Here is a 19,148-nt window from a genome sequence, read left to right on the forward strand (position 1 = left end):
GAGTCTAATAGCCAGTGGCTGGTCAGCTTAAGAGAAATGGTGAGTGGTAGTCACAGCTGGGGCTCTGGGCCTTCTATGGGCTGGAAACCTTGAATAACAGATGACTTGGAAGGAAGAAATAACGAGAGAGACGGGTGGGAGGGAGGGAACGATGGAGGGAAGGAGGGATGGATGGATAGATGGAGGGGAGGCGGGAGAGTACTAGAACTAGCCAAGGAGAGCTAACTCATAAGAATATTCCAAACAACAGAGCCTGTGTTTCATCTGAACCAGCTATTCATTACTTGGTCCCCTCCAGGGTTTATTTGTTCATTCAATAAATATTCATTCATTCAAAAATACATAAATACTAGGTCAAGCTCTTACTAGAATCCAGACACTGTGCGTTGGGCTGTATTGAAACCCCCTTGTACCCTGCGGCTAGCATGTGGTGGTCACCGGAGCCACGCACAAACACTCCACTGCTCCCCCTGAGGCCATGGCAGAATCACGTTTCCATCTCCCTGAAGCTGGGCATGGCCGCGTGACTGCGGGTGGACAATGCAATGTGGGCAGAAGTGTCTAGTGTTGCTTCCAGGGAGAGCCCTTAATGGCCAGGGTGGGACGTTAAGGTGACTGTGGAAGCACAGATCGACTCGGGGCCTCTATTTCTCTGGATCTGCGAACGACCATGATAGCAAAGCCTCTCTGTTGACCTTTGGGCATGTAGCGTGAACAAGAAATAAATTTTTTATATATATATTTTATTGATTTTTTACAGAGAGGAAGAGAGAGGGATAGAGAGTTAGAAACATCGATGAGAGAGAAACATCGATCAGCTGCCTCTTGCACACCCCCTACTGGGGATGTGCCCGCAACCAAGGTACATGCCCTTGACCGGAATCGAACCTGGGACCCTTGAGTCCGCAGGCCGACGCTCTATCCACTGAGCCAAACCGGTTTCGGCAGAAATAAATTTTTGTTGCATCAAAGCACTGAGATGTTGAGGGTCCTTTTTTTATTTTATTTTATTACTACAGCACATCCCAGTGTAAATGACTTAGATAATGCTTCTAGGGTCCAATCCTTAGGCCATCTACTCCCTCCCCTCTCACAAGTGAACATCACAGTGAAGGTCACAGATAAGGAACATACACTGAGTGGCCAGATTATTATGATCTCTGAACGCATAATAATCTGGCCACTCAGTGTATATCCTATATAATAAAAGGCTAATATGCAAATTGTCCCCTCGACTAGGAGTTTGACCAGCAGACAGGCCGGCCAACCGCCCATGTCCCCTCCCCCTGGCCAGGCTGGCCGGACCCACCCATGCACGAATTCATGCCTCTAATATATATATATATATATATATATACATACATACACACACACACACATATACACACTGAGTGGCCACATTATTATGCGTTCAGAGATCATAATAATCTGGCCACTCAGTGTATATTATTCAAACAAAGCCCAAGAAGCACCCATACCTGCCGAAAGGCGAGTTCCTGTCACCGAGGTCCATAGCTACAGCCATGAAAGTGTTGGGCATCCTTAGGTTGGGGACATAGCCAAGGTCTGCTGTTTGATGCCAACGGATCTGGGAAAATCGATCATCTGAGTCTTCATCAGACAAAACTGCAGACAACTAGGAAATAGATTGCTGCGTCAGAGTTTTATTTGCATCAGAATCCTACACTGGAGTCTTTTAACAAGCAAACCGTGGTTCTGCTTCATTCATTTGTTCAAAAGTTCATTCAACAAGTATCTCCTGAGCTGCTCACTGTTGTGGCAGAATCCCTCTCATCGCACCTGCCTCAGTGTAACTCTGCCACCGCTCTCACCACGAGGCGGAGTCGATGGCTCCTCCCATGGAATGTAGGCTACGTGTGTGATGTTCTCTGACCAACGGAATGCTCAGAAATGATGTTGGGCAGCTTTCAAGTTTTTTTTAATATATGTTACTGATTTTTTTACAGAGAGGAAGGGAGAAGGATAGAGAGTTAGAAACATTGATGAGAGAGAAACATCGATCAACTGCCTCCTGCACACCCCTTACTGGGGATGTGCCCGCAACCAAGGTCCATGCCCTTGACGGGAATTGAACCTGGGACCCTTGAGTCCGCAGGCCGACGCTCTATCCACTGAGTCAAACCAGTTAGGGCAGCTTTCAAGTTTTTGCCTCAGGAGCCCGTGCCTTCTGATTTCATTCTCCTAGGACCCTGAGATGGCCGGTAAAAAAAAAGTCTAGCTACCCTGCTGGAGGAGTGATGTAGAGAGAGGGGCCTTGGGAACTGGAAGATCATGAAGGAGATGGGCATTTTGCCCCAGCAATCCCAGCAGAGGGGCCAGTGATGTGGATTATGTTCAAACTGCAGCCGCAGAGCAAGCCCACTGATGTCACATAGAGCAGAGGTGTGCCATCCCCCTTGAGACCGCCTGGCCAACCCATGGAATCATGAGCGAAACCAATGGCTGATGTTTTAAGACACTGTCTTGGGGTAGTTTGTTGCAAAGCAATAGGTGATGGACACATCTGTGTACAACATAGGGCTAGGCAGTGTATGTAGGAAAGCAAAGAGGAATCTGTCTTGGAGCATGTGGACAAATTGCATCAAAGGTCCCAATTCTTTTTTTTAAAAAATTTATTTTATTTTTTAGAGGGAGTGAAAGGGAGGAGGAGAGACAAAGAGAGAGAAACATCAATGTGAGAGAGATACATTGATTGGTTGCACAACCCTGGTCCTTGTTGGGATGTGCCTGCAACACAGGGACGTGCCCTTGACAGGAATCGAACCGCGGACCCTTCGATCTGCGGGCTGATACTCTATCCACTGAGCCAAACCAGCTAGGGCTAAGGTCCCAATTCTTTACACCTTCCTATATCCACACCCTCTTGTCATATGGCTTTATGGCTTCTCCTATTAAAAGGAAAAGTGTATTTCCCCACCACCTGACTCTGAGCTCAGCCACGTAGTTTGCTTTGGCCAACCGATGAAACAGAAGTTACGGTAAGTCAATTCCTAGCCTCGCCTCAGGAGCCCTGGCATGGTTGCACTTACTCTTTTGCATCTCTGCCATCGCCACGAGAATGGCATACCTGGGCTAGCCCACTACTCCCGAAAGGAGGCTGACAGCTGTGGGACAGAGCTGCCTCATCTCAGCCAATTCCACCAAGCCTGGCCTGCAGCAGAGCCCCCAGGGAACCAAAGAGACATGAAAGTGCCCAGTGGGACTCAGCCAAGGTCAAATCTCAGCCCAGCTACCCAAATACGTGAGCCATAATAATAAACGTTATTTTAAGTCATGGATTCTGCATGCATGCTGAGTGCACAGGATTTGCTTTCATCTAGATGAAAAGTGGGTAGATTCCCATTCCTGCAAAGGACAGACGCTCCAGAAAAGTTCTTTAATATTACTACAATGCACGTGGTCCCGCTATTTCCTCCTTCCTTCTCGGATGTTTGTATCACCCTGTCCTCTGCTTTAGATAGCGCCTTATTCTTAGCCTTAGTTCCAGCCAATGAGAGGCATCAACCTCTTATCTCTCTGTATAAGCCATGATCTAACAGTAGGCCACACTGGACATTGGGAAACAGCCCGGGTGAGCAACCACATGGCCATTGTAGAACGTCTGTCCCCATCAGAGGAGCTACATTAGGAACAGACTGTTTCTCCCAGGCTCGTTACTCACGTGGCCCAGGAAACACCTGAGATCCTCCCTACCAATGTGGCCACACTTTGAACAGAGGACATTTCCTGCTCCTTGAGTTGTTCCAGAAAGATTAGAAAGTCATCAGGAAAACACTGGAGAGGCTGCAATAGTAGCAGAAAGGATATGGAATGAAGGGCATGTGGACAAAAAAGGGGCCCCATACTAACCCGGACAAGCTCAGGGAGGCCTGCTTGGCGGCCCTACAAACTCAGAGGCTTAGGGTAACCACACAGATGGTCTGAACATAAAACTTCCTAACTAAAAGCGAGTCATGGCGGGTAGTCCAGTCCCAGGCCTGTAGCTCCCTTGACAAAGGTCAGTCTTTACCTGAAGTGAGCCTGTCCATTGTCTTTTTGCATCTAAGATAACATACCTTTGAAAGGTCAGCGTTATCTCCTTGTCCAGGCCTCTTACGGCACACCTACCGCTCCAGGCAGGACGCCACGGAACCCCTGTCGTCTTGTTCTCTGCATGCCATCTCTATGTACATGTTAGTTCACCATCCTGCACCCACCGATGTGAAAGAAGTATCTTTCCATTTTACTTTTTATCCAGTCCTAGAGCTTTCCCCGCTTTGCTTTCTCCCACCGCCTTATCCTGCCGCTGATGCATTTCATGTAACTCCCATACATCTCCTTTGATTCCAACATATAAAACAAGCTGCACAACTGCCATTCTCTGGAGCAAATCTCCATCCGTTGAGATGTTGCTTCCTAGCAATTGTCTTCAGTTTGGCTCAAATAAACTCATAAAGCCCTGGCCAGTGTGCTCAGTGGTTAGAGCATTGGCCCACACACCAAAGGGTCTCAGGTTTGATGACTGGTCAAGGGCACGCACCTGGGTTGCAGGTTTGATGTCCGTTCATGGCATGTGCGTGGCAGGCAACCAACTGATGTGTCTCTCACATCGATGTTTCTCTCTCTTTCTTTCCCCCTCCTTCCCTGTCTCCCTTCCACTCTCTCTAAAAGTCAATGGGAAAAATATCCTCTGGTGAGGATTAAAAAAAAACAAAAATAACAAAATAAACTCAAAATTCCCTACGGGTTTGGACATTTTCTTTTTGTTTTTCTTAATCCTCACCCTAGGGTATGTTTATTGATTTTACAGAGAGGAAGGGAGAGGGATAGAGAGTTAGAAACATCGATGAGGGAGAAACATCGATCAGCTGCCTCCTGCACACCCCCTACTGGGGATGTGCCCGCAACCAAGGTACATGCCCTTGACCGGAATCGAACCTGGGACCTTTCAGTCCACAGGCCGACGCTCTATCCACTGAGCCAAACCGGTTTTGGCATGTTTATTGATTTTATAGAGAGAGGAAGGGGGAGAGAGAAAATACACACCTAACACATCAGTGTGAGAGAGAAACATTGATTGGTTGCCTCCGGTAGGTACCCTGGCCAGGGATTGAACCTCCAACCTTTTGGCATCGGGGACGATGCTCCAATCAACCGAGCCACCCGGCCATGGCTGGACATTTCTTATATCGACAGTATGATGTGGGATGTAGATGATATTTCCAATTCTCTTACTAAGATCTCTTATGCGAATTGGCTTTAATCTATGAAATGATAAAAGGTGGTGAATCTTCATAATGGAATGTCATAAAAGTAGAAAATTGGATAAAAAGATCTGAGTCATCCCACTTCTCACAAGACTCCCAGAAGACTGAAGGTGGAACCATATTCATCCGTCAGTGCCGTGACGGGGATCATGGTCACAAAGCTAGCAGAAAGGTCTAGGGTAAGTACCAGCCTGACGCACAACAGGGAGCAAGCTAACAACAGTCACTCATGCCAAGAAGTTTCTCAAAATGGCAGTTTTGCTGAGAATTCCTGGAGCAATTCTCCACTCCCATTTCATTGATTGCACTAATACATACTGGCCACATGGGGGCACCAGCACACTCCACAACCAAACTTTTTCCTAAGAATACAGCGGGGTGCTGTTCAGTCTCCCATGGCGATTAGTAGAAATGCTGCTGCTTATGAGGCATATAATAGCCAAAGAATTGAAAGGTGGCCACATCCAGAGGGCTTTACAAATAACATACTGTAGTTTGCAGTCTGTTCCACTGGTCCTCCAAACCCCTTTTAAGAAAGCGTCGTAGGGACTCCTGCCCCCACCAAGCTTCAGGTCACCTCTCCATGAATCATCTCTGACCCATGCGTCTGGCCCTGGTCTATCTACTGAGCTTGAGTCCTGCATCACTAACTGTGCTCCAGTTCCTGCAACCATCACTTCAAACCCAACGTTCCTCTTTCCTTACAGACTACTGACCCTCCAGATTATCTGGCCTCTCTCATTAATAAAAACAAACACTGTCACCGAAACTGGTTTGGCTCAGTGGATAGAGCATCGGCCTGCGGACTGAAAGGTCCCAGGTTTGATTCCGGTCAAGGGCATGTACCTTGGTTACGGGCACATCCCCAGTAGGGGGTGTGCAAGAGGCAGCTGATCGATGTTTCTCTCTCATCGATGTTTCTAACTCTCTATCCCTCTCTCTTCCTCTCTGTAAAAAATCAATAAAATATATTTTTAAAAAAACAAAAAACACTGTCCAGCTGGCGTGGCTCAGTGGTTGAGGCGTTGACCTATGAACCAGGAGGTCACGGTTTGATTCCTGGTCAAGGTATATGCCCCGGTTGTGGTCTCAATCCTCAGTGTGGGGCGTGCAGGATGCAGCCAATTAATGATTCTCTCTCATCACTGATGTTTCTCTCTCTCTCCCTCTCCCTTCCTCTCTAAAATCAATAAAAATAATAAATAAAAATAAACAAAAACAAACACTAACGTTATCTGGCATATGCCAAGCTTTCCATCGATTAACTCACTAACTCTTAAAATAACAAAGGAGTTTGCTATCTTGTTCAGAATCACATAGCTGAAGAAGTGCTATGGGATAGGAATCCAGGCAGGCCGGCTTCAATCTGAAGGCAGCTTTGATCCGGCATCTCCTTTTGAAGGTGGATGTTTATAGCCTCGGTTGGAAAACATGTTTTTGTTGATGACATCAAGTTAAGCCCGGAGCCTAAGGGGATTCTACTAATCTGGAAGGCCTCGGTGCCAGGACTAGGTCTCTTTCCGGCTCCTCACACAGTTCAGGGCACATCACAAGCATTCAGCACATTCTTCTGGGTTGAGCTGGCCGAAGTCACGTTTAAATCAGCAAGTACACAGGTTAGGAGACAAAAAAGCACCTCAAAAATCCAAATGTAGTTCCACCAACAGTAACTCAGAACTGTGACAGGAGTTGCTATTTTGATAATAATGAGCAGAATAATCTTGTTTCAAAGTCAAAATAAATTTAAGAAAGAGAATGATTGTAAAGTAGTTATAAGTGCAAAGAGTGTCTATAAAAATCTTTATCCAAAAAAAAGTATGGTGAAGTAGGACGAGGTAGAGGGGATGGTTGGCTGGTGGGAAGGGAAATCGTGGACACCCAGAGGCAGCTGTCTGGGAGGATTATGTCCAACTCAGAGGTTAAAGCCCATTCCATCACTACGTCATGAGTTGGGTCTTGCTTTTATAACATTTTACTTGTTTACTTTCCCATGTTCCAGCAAAGTCAGAACTACCACCCTACTCAAACTTTGGTAAGTCACACAAGGCTTCCTAAGTGATCCAGGCTGAGACCTACAGGAGAAGTAAAAGTTAGCTGGGGAAGTGTGGGAGAGAAAGATTATTTCAGGCAAAGAGCATGTGCAATGGGCTGGGAGTGAGAGAACGAGGTCCCTTCTGAGGAGTGGCAGGGATAACACCACGTTAGGGAGGGTGTGGGGAAGTGAACATTCTCACACGTTGTTGCTAAGGGTACACATTTATACCCACTCATAAATTCCTACAGAGAAATTTGGGAACATGTTTAGAGCCTTAAAAAGTATTCAATTTAACCTAGCGATTTCGCTCCTGGGAATTTATCCTAAGGGAAAAGTTAAGCATGCATGTAATGATTTAGCTACAAGGTAAAGAAACATGCCACTGCTTATAAAAACAAAATGTTTAAAGCAACCTCGGGGCCCATTTACCAAGGCCTAGTTAAATAAATTATAATATAACCATATTTCAGAGTACTCCGTAATCATTATAAATTGTGCCCAAGATTAATATTTATTGGCTCAGTACTGAGCATCGACCTATGAACCAAGAGGTCATGGTTCGATTCCCAGTCGGGACATATGCCCGGGTTGCGGGCTTGATCCCCCGGGTGGGGCATGCAGGAGGCAGCCGATCGATGATTCTCTCTCATCGATGTTTCTCTCTCTCTCTCTCTCTCTCCCCCCCTCTTCCTTCCTCTCTGAAATCAATTAAAAAATATTTTTAAAATAAATAAGTGTAATAAATAAAATATATTTATTAGCATGAAAAATGTTCACAATATAAACGCAAGATGTGGCACGATATTGCAGTATGGATCCTATTTCACAAATAATGAGTAGAAAAGTCTGCTTATTTCTGGATTGTGGAATTATAAATGTTTTTAGCTTATCTTTTTAATATTTCTTTAACAAACATGCAGTACTTTTTTAAAATAGGAAGACATATTAGTTACGTATTAACTTTTTAAAAGACTCACTTGTCCCAGCAGTGAACAGAGATGAATTAAGTCCTACATTCAGTTCCTGACCAGTGAGCGGCTATGAGGGTGAAAAAAGAATACGGATTCCAGGAAGGAGATCTCAGCAGCACATCCCCACGGCAAGGTCCATAAGCCCTCCTCCCCCCACACACACCTGGACAAATCCAAATGGGAGGAAGCGCTCCGTCTGCCCCTGAGAGCCGAGGTGGAAGGTCTGGCGCCAGTCCTCAATGAGCGCGGGGAACGTGCAATTGTACAGGTCCCTGTTAAGATCGATATTGGCCTCCCCTGGAAACAGTCCAAGTGGTGAGAGGAGTTTGGGGTAGAAGCAAAAATGGCCACACAATCCTCCCCAACCTCTAGCCCAACCTCTGGGCCTTCCCGCCGTCTCTCTGGACTGGCCTTGCTCGGGCCGACAGGGACATCAGCAAACATGAGACAAGCAGACTTGAAAAGTGCTTCAGTTTGGGGGTCTGCTCTCTCTCGATTCACCTGGAGCCCTGAATCTGCTACGTAAACAATAAATACGTCTGAGCTCGCTCGCTGAAGGATGGGAGGCCACATGAGAGCCACGGGGCCCCAGCAGGTAGACAGCTCCCAGCCAACACACGTGGAAGAGAGGCCAAGCTAAGGCACCCGGCCACCAGACAACCTGCCAGGCGGCCAAAGACACGTGAAGATCCCAGCGGAGATTAGCCCAAGCAGCCCACACGGAGAAACGACCCTGCCAGACCACAGGATAGGGAGCTAAAGAAAACTGTTTTTGTTGTAAGTCACTACATTCTAGGATGGTTTGTTACGCAGCAAAGCTAACTGACACAATGGAGAAACAGCAAACGGGACACTCACCCTGGTACCATATCACGCCTTTCAGAGTCATATTAAGTAGTGGATGGATCATGGCATTCCAGAGAACCGAGTGCTCACTGGGACCACTTATAGACACCGGCAAAGTGAACCTGAAATCGATAAGGCGCACAAGTGTCAGGAGAGAGCTAGGGATCGATCACATTATGATCCCTCACCTGGGCATCTATCCAGCTTTTAGGTGGGGCAAATTTCTGATGAAAGCAACACAGAATTACACTGAACGACTCTGTCTCACATGGACACGTGTGCACAGTCTCTGAGTTTCACCTCCAGGTTCTTCCCAGGATAAGGGTGTATCAGTCAGTTTTCTGCGAGTTCAGCGTGGGCCACCCCCGTTTCCAGATAAGGTCATTAAAGCCATGAAGAGGAGAAGTGTTTTATTACGCGTCTCACACACAAGGCAATAGATTGGTTTGACTAGACACCTCAGTGAATAGACACTTAGATTGTTTCAAGCTTTTTCCTTGTGTAAGCAATGCCACGATTCTCATTCCTATAGCTTAATCATTGCATACAGACTTAAGTATTTCCTTAAGATAAATTCCCAGATTGGAAACGGCTGGGTCAAAGGACACATTTATTTATTTGTTTATTTATTTATTTACTTATTTATTTATTTTTAATATATTTTATTGATTTTTTACAGAGAGGAAGGGAAAGGGATAGAGAGTGAGAAACATCAATGAGAGAGAAACATTGATCAGCTGCCTCCTGCACACCCCCTACTGGGGATGTGCCCACAACCAAGGTACATGCCCTTGACCGGAATAGAACCTGGGACCCTTCAGTCCGCAGGCCAACGCTCTATTCACCGAGCCAAACCGGTTAGGGCAGGACACATTTTTTAAAAAGGCTTTCAACGTGCCCTAGATGGTTTGGCTCAGTGGATAGAGTGTCGGCCTGCGGACTGAAAGGTCCCAGGTTCGATTACAGTCAAGGGCACATGCCCAGGTTGCGGGCTCAATCCCCAGTGAGGGGCGTGCAGGAGGCAGCCAATCAATGATTCTCTCATCATTGATGTTTCTATCTCTCTCTCTCCCTCTCCTTTCCTCTCTGAAATCAATAAAAGAATATATTTTTTAAAAATAAAACAAAATAAAAGGCTTTCAACGTGTTCCTAACTTTCTCTGTAGACTCTGTAGAATGCTTGTCGGAATTTACACCCACTTCCCCACGCCCTTGGAATTGTCCCTTCCATGCCCTCAGAGATCCGGGAGGCCTGGCTTCAGAGGCCTCCTGCTCTACCACAGGCAATTCTTTCTGCTCCAAAACGGAATGTCTTCACACAGGCACACCTTGACCCAAGCGAAACCAAGAGCTCAAGTCCACCCTCTCCCCAGAGGCCTTCCCACAACTGACGAGACAATGTCTGTGAAGGCAGTCCACATATTGTTCATCTCTACGTTAGTATGACCATCAAGATTTCATTAAGTCGCCCGTCCTCCAACCCAAACCCCGCACCACGTATTCTTCCTGATCTAGCTTTCCCTAAGTGTGCTTTCATCATCACTACATATATATTTCTTTGATTCCATGGCTATTTGTTCTTCCTGTTACATTGTTTATTCTGCTAAGCCAGTGGTCTGCAAACTGCGGCTCACGAGCCACATGAGGCTCTTTGTCCCCTTGAGTGTGGCTCTTCCACAAAATACCACGTGCGGGTGCGTACGTACAGTGCGATTGAAACTTCGTGGCCCATGCGCAGAAGTCGGTTTTCGGCTCTCAAAAGAAATTTCAATCGTTGTACTGTTGATATTTGGCTCTGTTGTTGACTAATGAGTTTGCCAACCTCTGTGCTAAGCAATTTAGCACAGTGGTTAAGAGCACAGACATTGAGGCCAGACTTTGCCACTTACTCGTGTGTCCATGAGCAAGTTACTAAAGTTCTCTCCGACTTAGTATCTTTTAAAAATATATATATATATTTTTTTATTGATTTCAGAGAGGAAAGGAGAGGGAGAGGAGACAGAAACATCAATGATGAAAATCATTGATCGGCTGCCTCCTGCACACCCCACACTGGGGACGGAGCCTGCAACCCAGGCATGTGCCCTGACCGGGAATCAGATGGTGACCTCCTGGTTCATAGCTCGACGCTCAACCACGGAGCCACGCCGGTTGGGCTCAGACGTGGTACCTTTATCCACGATATGTTAACAGTATCTACAATTTCAAGACATTGTTGTATTAAATGAGTTACTATATATAAACTACTTACAACATTTTTCAGCATAAAGCTTTCAGTAAGCATTAGCTATAATTATTATTAAGAAAAAGACTCATAATTGCTTCTTGTACTGTTCTCAGGCTGGGGTGGTGGTGACAGTGAAAATAATACCTTGCCTGTGCACGGAGTAAGTTAATACATATTTGGACATGCAGCACGTACTTAACTCCCCAAAGGAGACCGCAATGCTCCTCTTTTATCTAATTTCCTGGCAGGCTTTCTCCGGGGCCGCAGGGTGCGTTCTTACCCTTCCTTAGAGACCCCACAGGCTTTCAGCGACCTTCCAGATGACCAGGCTTCAATGGGGGTCCCACCCCATGAAGAGGAGACCAGCCCGACGGGATACTGCAGAGTGTCGTACAGGTGGCGCCCGAAGAGCCAGCACACTGCCGACATGTACTCGAAACTCCCGTGGCCTAAGTTTTCTGTTCAGAAAAAGAGAGTCAGGTAAAGGGTAGAGGGATACAGACGGGCCTAGGTGAGAAGAAGGGGTGTGGGCCATCCCATGTGTTCCTTGCTAAGGATTTCCCGAAGCAGGATAAGATGGAGAGGCAATTATCTCATGTGCAGAGCACCAAAGCCCCCTGGCCAGGCGAGTGGACCTCCCCCCACAGGCTCCCCTCTCACCGACAGGTTCCTGAGAACCTAGGAATGCGATGAGTCCTCCTCAACAGGTGAGGGCAGAAAGGCCATCGGGCCCCTCTACCACCCTCACCTCACCTCTACCTGTACCTCGCCATTCGTCCCCACTTAGCTCCGTGGAAAGAGATGAGCAAGCAGGGGGGCATGTCGAGAAGAAATGTGTCTTTTTTTCTACCCAATTGTATAGCTATGCTCATGAAAACATGGGCAGCAGGTAAGGGATGCAAAGTTTGGCTAAAAGAGAAAGCAACAAAAACCAAAACTGGTTTTAAATTTTCGGCATAGAAAGCTCATATGTCCATACAGCCCAGTAACTAACACACACCGGGGTGGGCAATTCCACATGGGAAGAAAGCTGATGGAGAGGGGAACAGGCACACACACACACACTCAACTGACGGGGCCACTCAACCCAATATTTATTAAGGAACTGCTCCGTCTAAGGCACGGGCTTGGCACTACTCAAGATCCAAATTCAATACCGTGCTGGAGCTCATAAAGTTGATAGTGTCATAGTGGAGATTCAAGTCCATTAAAATTGAGTCCCTACTAGGTGCCAGGCACGTCTAGGTGGTGGGAGTACAGTAAATAACAAGAAAAGGAGAACCATGGAATCTCTCCTCCTAGGTTTTATATTCTACAAAATAAGACATCTACTCAGCTGAGTAAAATATAGGGTTAAAATATGGTTAAGTACCTTCAAAGGTACTAACATGTATTAAGGGGTTTTAACAGCGAAGGAACGAGTATAAAATGAAAGGCAGATCATAAAAATCCCAAGAAAGACTGACCTCCTCCAGTGCTTCCACAATACTCGGTGCATAGTGTCCCCCTGACCCCACTGAGCTATTCGCTTCGCTCACCCTATTCGGTGGCTGGACCTAACAGAGAGTCAGTAGATGTTTGTTGGCTGGTGTTGGGTGGCTGTGGGTGGCTGGTATAAAGCTGGTTTCATGGATGAGCAGGTAGAGAGAAAAGGTAATGAGGAGGAGCAGGGAGAGCCCTGGCCAGGGTGGTTCAGTCGGTTGAGTGGTATCCCATGTGCCAAAAGGTCACTGGTTTGATTCCCAGTCAGGGCACATGCCCGGATTGCAGGCTTCATCTCTGATGAGGGTGTGTATGGAGGCAATCAATCGATGTTTCTATCTCACATAGATTATTCTCTCTCGCCCTCTCCCTTCCTCTCTGTCTAAAATCAATAAAAACGTATTTTTTAAAATAAAGAGGCAGAGAGGTGGGAAGTCTTGAAGGATAGATAGAAGTTGAATAAGCAGAGCTGGTATTCTAGGCAAGAAAAACAACAGATTAAAAGGCACAGAAAAATGTTGAAAGTGTTTGACTGGAGCACAGGTTACAAAAGGAAGCTAAGACTGGGGGGAGGGGAGTAAAGAAGTTGGAAAGCCCTATGAGAATGAGATTGTGTGTAGGCAGAGCAGCCCCCCCAAAATGTCCACACCCTGTGGCTATACCTTTCGTGGCTAAAGGGCCTTTGAAAATGGGATTGGGGTTAAGGACCTGGAGATGGAAGAGGGTCCTGGATTATCCAGGTGGGTCCAAGCTAATCACGTGAGTCCTTAGAGTCAGGAAGCCTTCCCAGTGGCAAGCAGAGAGCGGTGACAACAGCAGAGGCAGGAGAGGCACGGAGCGTGAGAAGGACCTGGCCTGCTGTGCTCCTCCCCAGGTATCTCCCTGCCTCCCCTCCTTCAGGGTATCACCGAAATGCTGCCTCTCTCACTAGGAATTCCACGGCCGCTCTGAACAGGAAACCACTACCTATCCCAGACCCCAAGTCTCTACTGACTGCCTTCCCTGGTGGATTTATTCAGTATCATTAGCCCGCATCACCATCTAACCTATCCCTTGATGTCCCAAACGTACCTGGTGCCTGAGTTCAGAGAGTGAAAGGGAGGTGATAGCAAGGTATGCACCCCTTATCCCAATCTAAGCGATTCCCGAGTTTTGGATAACATATGTAGTGGGAGTTCACAGACCCAAAACATTCCTCCAAAACTGACCAAAGTAAATGTAGTTCCTAAGTTCTTATAGGGAGAGCTCAGATAGTGTGAGACGGAATAACATCAGGTACTTCCTAGAAAGTTTCCTGATTTTATTATTCATTTTCTATATCCCCCTGCTCTAGAATACCAGCTCCATGAGATCAGCTGTTTTTGCCTGTTTTGTTCACTGCTATACCCCCAGCACCGAGACCAGTGCCTAGCACATAGTGGGCACTCAAGGATTTGGTGAGTTCATTAACACTTGAAAATGTAGGAGCAAGCGAGGTTTCCGAGGTAAAGCATGTACAGACCAAGAAGAACAGGGACTAGAGAGATCATAAGGGGCCACACTGGAGGAAGGAACCGGAGAAAGCAGAGACCTAGGCAGAGAAGACGCGGGAAAGGAAGTACCACGCAAGCTAACAGGAACGTGCGGCTCCCCAAAGGGGCGGTGGGCAGGGTCGAATGCTTAGAGGTATCCAGAGGTATCACGAGAAGGACAGGAGTCACTTTGAGGTGAATACGTTGTTGAGATGGAAGCACAAGACAGATAATAAAGGGTTGAAGAGTGACTGCATGGAAAGGCAGTGGAAAGAACGAGAAAAAGAAGATGTTCTAGAAAGTTTTAACAAAGCAAAGGGGAGAGCGGAGGCACTGTGTGAAGGGTGTCTGTTATGTTCCGTTTTGCCCTGTTTCGTTACAAAGGAAAGCTAAACTCTGAGAGCAGGGACTGTGTCTGCCTTGCTCACTGCTCTTCCCTGAGGCTGCACACAGAGCCACTTGGAGTGGGCACAGAACAGAGCCTGATGGGCGAGAAAAGGCCCCAGAGGAAGTAAGAGCCCGCTTCAGAGGCAGCCACGAGAGGACCCCGGTCAGCTGTGTTCAGACACGGAAACACAGGAAGAAAGAGGAGGACAGAGCATTGAAGCATGGAGGAGGGGTACCCGAGGGGTCATGCTGAGCGGCCTCAGGGTGCTCAGTGAGGCTGAAGGTAGAGTCACTGCTCACAGCAAGGAAGAAGACTCGGCAGTGGGGTCTTGGGAATAAACGTATAGAATGGCTACCATCAGGAATAGGGTACAGAGTCAATAAGAAATGAAAAAAGGCCTGGCTGGAGTGGCTCAGCGGTTGATTGTTGACCCATGAACCAGGAGGTCACGGTTCAATTCCTGGTCAGGGCACATGCCTGGGTTGTGGGCTCGATCCCCAGCAGGGGGGCATGCAAGAGGCGACCAATCAATGATTCTTTCTCATCATTGATGTTTCTCTCTCTCTCTCTCCCTCTCCTTTCCTCTCCGAAATCAATAAAAATGTATTTTTTTTTTAAAATGAAAAAAGGATGGCTGCATCCTAATAAACAGATAAGAACCAAATCCAGGGTCTCAGATCCCACCTGGGGCGCTGACACTCCGTGTAGAGATGGCACCTGCTCCAGCAACCACTCACCTGCGGTGGGCTTGGACCACTGCAAGTCAACCTCGGCGAGGTCCTCGAGCTCCTGCTCTGCCTGATTGAGAGACACGGAGAGGATGCGGACAGACTGGTAGGCCGCGGTGTTGGCCAGCTCGCGTGTAGCATTAAATATCTAGGAAAGAAACAGGAATGTCATTTCTTGCACCAACCTATGTGGTGGGTGGTCAACTATCCAACTGCCTCTTAAACACCATCAACTGTGGACACAAAAAGGGGCCCATCCTAAACCTGACAAGCTCAGGGGAGGCCAACCTGGTGGACCCTACCAACTCAAGAGACTGAAAGTAACCACAGAGGATGGTCTGAACATAAAAATTCCTAAGTAAAAGCGAGTCATGGCGGGTAGTCCAGTCCCAGGCCTGTAGCTCCCTTGACAAAGGTCAGTCTTTACCTGAAGTGAGCCTGTCCATTGCCTTTTTGCATCTAAGATAACATGCCTTTGAAAGGTCAGCGTTATCTCCGTGTCCAGACCTCTTACGGCACACCTACCGCTCCAGGCAGGACGCCACGGAACCCCTGTCGTCTTGTTCTCCGCATGCCATCTCTATGTACATGTTAGTTCACCATCCTGCACCCACCGACGTAAAAGAAGTATGTGTCTGTTCATTTTACTCTTGATCTGATTCCAGGTGTTTCCTCGCTTTGCTTTCTCCCGCCCCCTTAATCGACCACCAATGGATTTCATAGAACCCGCCTTGCATCTCCTCCTTCGCCATTCTCCAGAGCATTTTCTCAATCCATTGAGATTTTGCTGCCTGACAACTGTTGTGGGTTTGGCTCAGATAAACTCATAAGAATTTTCTACAGGTTTGGATGTTTCTTATGTCAACAAGGTCCTCTGAACTCCTTCTGAGCCTTCAATACACAATATGAAATGAGTAACCGAAACCAATGATGGGGTGGTGTGAGTCACCTTAATCTACCTTGTCCAAAAGAGATCATGAAGAATCATGTCCCCAGAGAAGGTCGGAATGCAATAAAACCTGAGATCGCAAGGATCGAGTCTGTATTGGATGGGAGGAAGAATGGCGTGGTTTAGGCCCGTGGTCGGCAAACTCATTAGTCAACAGAGCCAAATATCAACAGTACAACGATTGAAATTTCTTTGGAGAGCCAAATTTTTTAAACTTAAACTTCTTCTCACGCCACTTCTTCAAAATAGACTCGCCCAGGCCGTGGTATTTTGTGGAAGAGCCACACTCAAGGGGCCAAAGAGCCGCATGTGGCTCGCAAGCCGCAGTTTGCCAACCACTGGTTTAGGCGAAAGAAGAGCAACTGCCCATGAGACCACTGCGATATCTTGAAATGAAAATACTTCTATTGAGAAAAAGTATCTGATAACATAAAACTCCTTAAAAAATGGAGCCCAAAAGGCCTTGGGGAGGCAGAGTTGTGTCATCCATACCACATAAGAGAAGCATATTAAAACACACACACAGCCGAAACCGGTTTGGCTCAGTGGATAGAGCGTCGGCCTGCAGACTGAAAGGTCCCAGGTTCGATTCCGGTCAGGGGCATGTACATTGGTTGCGGGCACATCCCCAGTAGGGGGTGTGCAGGAGGCAGCTGGTCGATGTTTCTCTCTCATCGATGTTTCTAGCTCTCTATCCCTCTCCCTTCCTCTCTGTAAAAAATCAATAAAATATATTTAAAAAAAAAAACACACACACACACACACGCCTGAGAAATGATTGTTGAACTCCTGAAACATACTGAAATCAGCCTCAGCATGCTTATGTTCTCATCTGGGTCTCAGCAACTCACCAAAGAAAAACTTGGGAGAAAAATGGCAATTTGAAAAGCAGTGTTCAGGGTGACTGCTGAGAACAGTCCCCAGAAACGAAACAAAGAAAAAATGTCCATCCCAAATCGCTGTATGAACCCACTGCTGAGAGTATGACAGGAAGGACGTGGAGTTTTTCTGGACAAGAACGCGTGTGGTCGGAACTGTGTATACGCACTGTTGGTCCTACTGGGCATCACTCCTCTAGGAGCTTATGCCTAAGTGCCATTTCCTTTCATCCTGATTTCTTTTCTAAAGAAGATACTGTAAATACACTCTTTTGCTTTGGTTTTTTGCTTTGTTCTTCCTTGTCTCCTCTCTATCCCCCTGGACTGGTCTGGTTTTCCCAAACAAAGGGCTAAGGGGAGCGTCAGGAAGCCCCGTTATCACTGGCCTCAGGGAACCAGCGCTCCAGCTGAGGCAGGCCTGCCCGGCGAGATGCACAGGAGGCTGGACGCCTCCCATTGGCCGCGAGCCGCAGAGAGCGCAGCTGGCTCGCCTTCCCTCCCGCCCACCACAGAGAATACAGCTGGCCGTCCAGCCCACATTGTGAGATACACGAGCGCGCTGCCAGATTGCCCCCACAGAGCATTCCGCTGAAATAGGCTGCCCCCCTGCCCCCACCCCCGCCTCGCCTCTTGACTTGCCGCTGAGCCTGCTGTGGCCACTAAGACGGCCAGACACAAATGGCTCTTTTGGTCACCGTGGAAGCCACAGCCTGAAACGCTCCCTCTGGGAGCAGCAACTCTCGCCCGTCAGGGTTATGGGTCTTCCCACTGTCAGGACACACGTTGCCTAGAGTCTCGGGAAAATTCCATAGGAAATCCAGATCTGTGTGCTCAGGATCCTGCCTGGCGAGTTTAATGTAAAATAAACATCAGTGCGTGAGGACAGGCCAGCGCACTCAGTATACATTCTGGCAGGGGCATTATTTTTCAGCAGCAAGTACCTGTAAAGAATCCTCTCCCCTGAAATTCAGTTCCTCACCAAGTGCGAAGGCTTGTCTGCTGCTTCCATGGAAACAGTGGATGGAGCTGCTTCCATTCTCCCCACCCACACCCGCTTCCGCAGCGACAACGACGAGGAACGCAAGTGCCTCATCGCATGAGCTGCCAGCGCCCAGCTCGGGGAGGCAGCACGGCGAACATGCTACTGGTCTGTTACACCCGCCGCTAACACGTAAGAGGACTGCAAGGCCAACCAAGTCGGGGTGGTTGGCATTCTCCGGTGCTGTTACCAGCACACAGAACTGGATCTGAAACACTGGCTGAAAAACCTCTATTTTCAAACTCACGTTTGTGTGTTATTTCAAGTCAAAACGTGAAAGCCACATGAGGTGGTAACAAAGTTGGGGGCGGGAGCCGTAGCCGCCGGTGTTGCTCAGTGGGTAGAGCGTTGGCCTGCAGACTGAAAGGTCTCGTTCAGCTCTGGTTAAGGTCAAGGGCACGTACCTGCGTTGCAGGCTCCATCCCTGGCCCTGGTCAGGGCGTGGTGCAGGAGGCAACCAATTGATGTATGTCTCTCACATCGCTATTTCTTTATATATTTTTTTAATTGATTTTTTTACAGAGAGGAAGGGAGAGGGATAGAGAGTTAGAAACACCGATGAGAGAGAAACATCGATCAGTTGCCTCCTGCACACTCCCTACTGGGGATGTGCCCACAACCAAGGTACATGCCCTTGACCGGAATCAAACCTGGGACCCTTGAGTCCACAGGCCGACGCTCTATCCACTGAGCCAAACTGGTTAGGGCTCACATCGCTATTTCTCTCTGTCTCTCCCCCTCCCTTCCATTCTCTCTAAAAATCAATGGAGAAATATCCTCGGGTGAGGATTAGCCAAAAAAAAAAAAAATGGGGGTGGGAGAAAATT

At 47.6% G+C, this 19,148-nt stretch overlaps 1 protein-coding gene across 2 annotated transcripts in view; it reads right to left on the reverse strand.

The window, feature by feature from the left end:
- SIAE (sialic acid acetylesterase) overlaps positions 1–19,148 on the reverse strand; it is a 42,577-nt gene that overhangs the window by 3,469 nt on the left and 19,960 nt on the right. For both annotated transcript variants that reach the window (XM_079762368.1, XM_079762367.1), the window contains exons 4-8: positions 15,465–15,603; positions 11,627–11,804; positions 9,132–9,241; positions 8,437–8,570; positions 1,479–1,636 (exon numbers count right to left, since the gene is read on the reverse strand). In XM_079762368.1, the coding sequence (XP_079618494.1) occupies positions 1,479–1,636; positions 8,437–8,570; positions 9,132–9,241; positions 11,627–11,804; positions 15,465–15,603 (719 nt within the window). The remainder of the gene's footprint in view (positions 1–1,478; positions 1,637–8,436; positions 8,571–9,131; positions 9,242–11,626; positions 11,805–15,464; positions 15,604–19,148) is intronic.

The sequence above is a fragment of the Cnephaeus nilssonii genome (genome assembly GCF_951640355.1).
Source record: "Cnephaeus nilssonii genome assembly, chromosome: 22".
Taxonomy (NCBI): Eukaryota; Metazoa; Chordata; class Mammalia; order Chiroptera; family Vespertilionidae; genus Cnephaeus; species Cnephaeus nilssonii.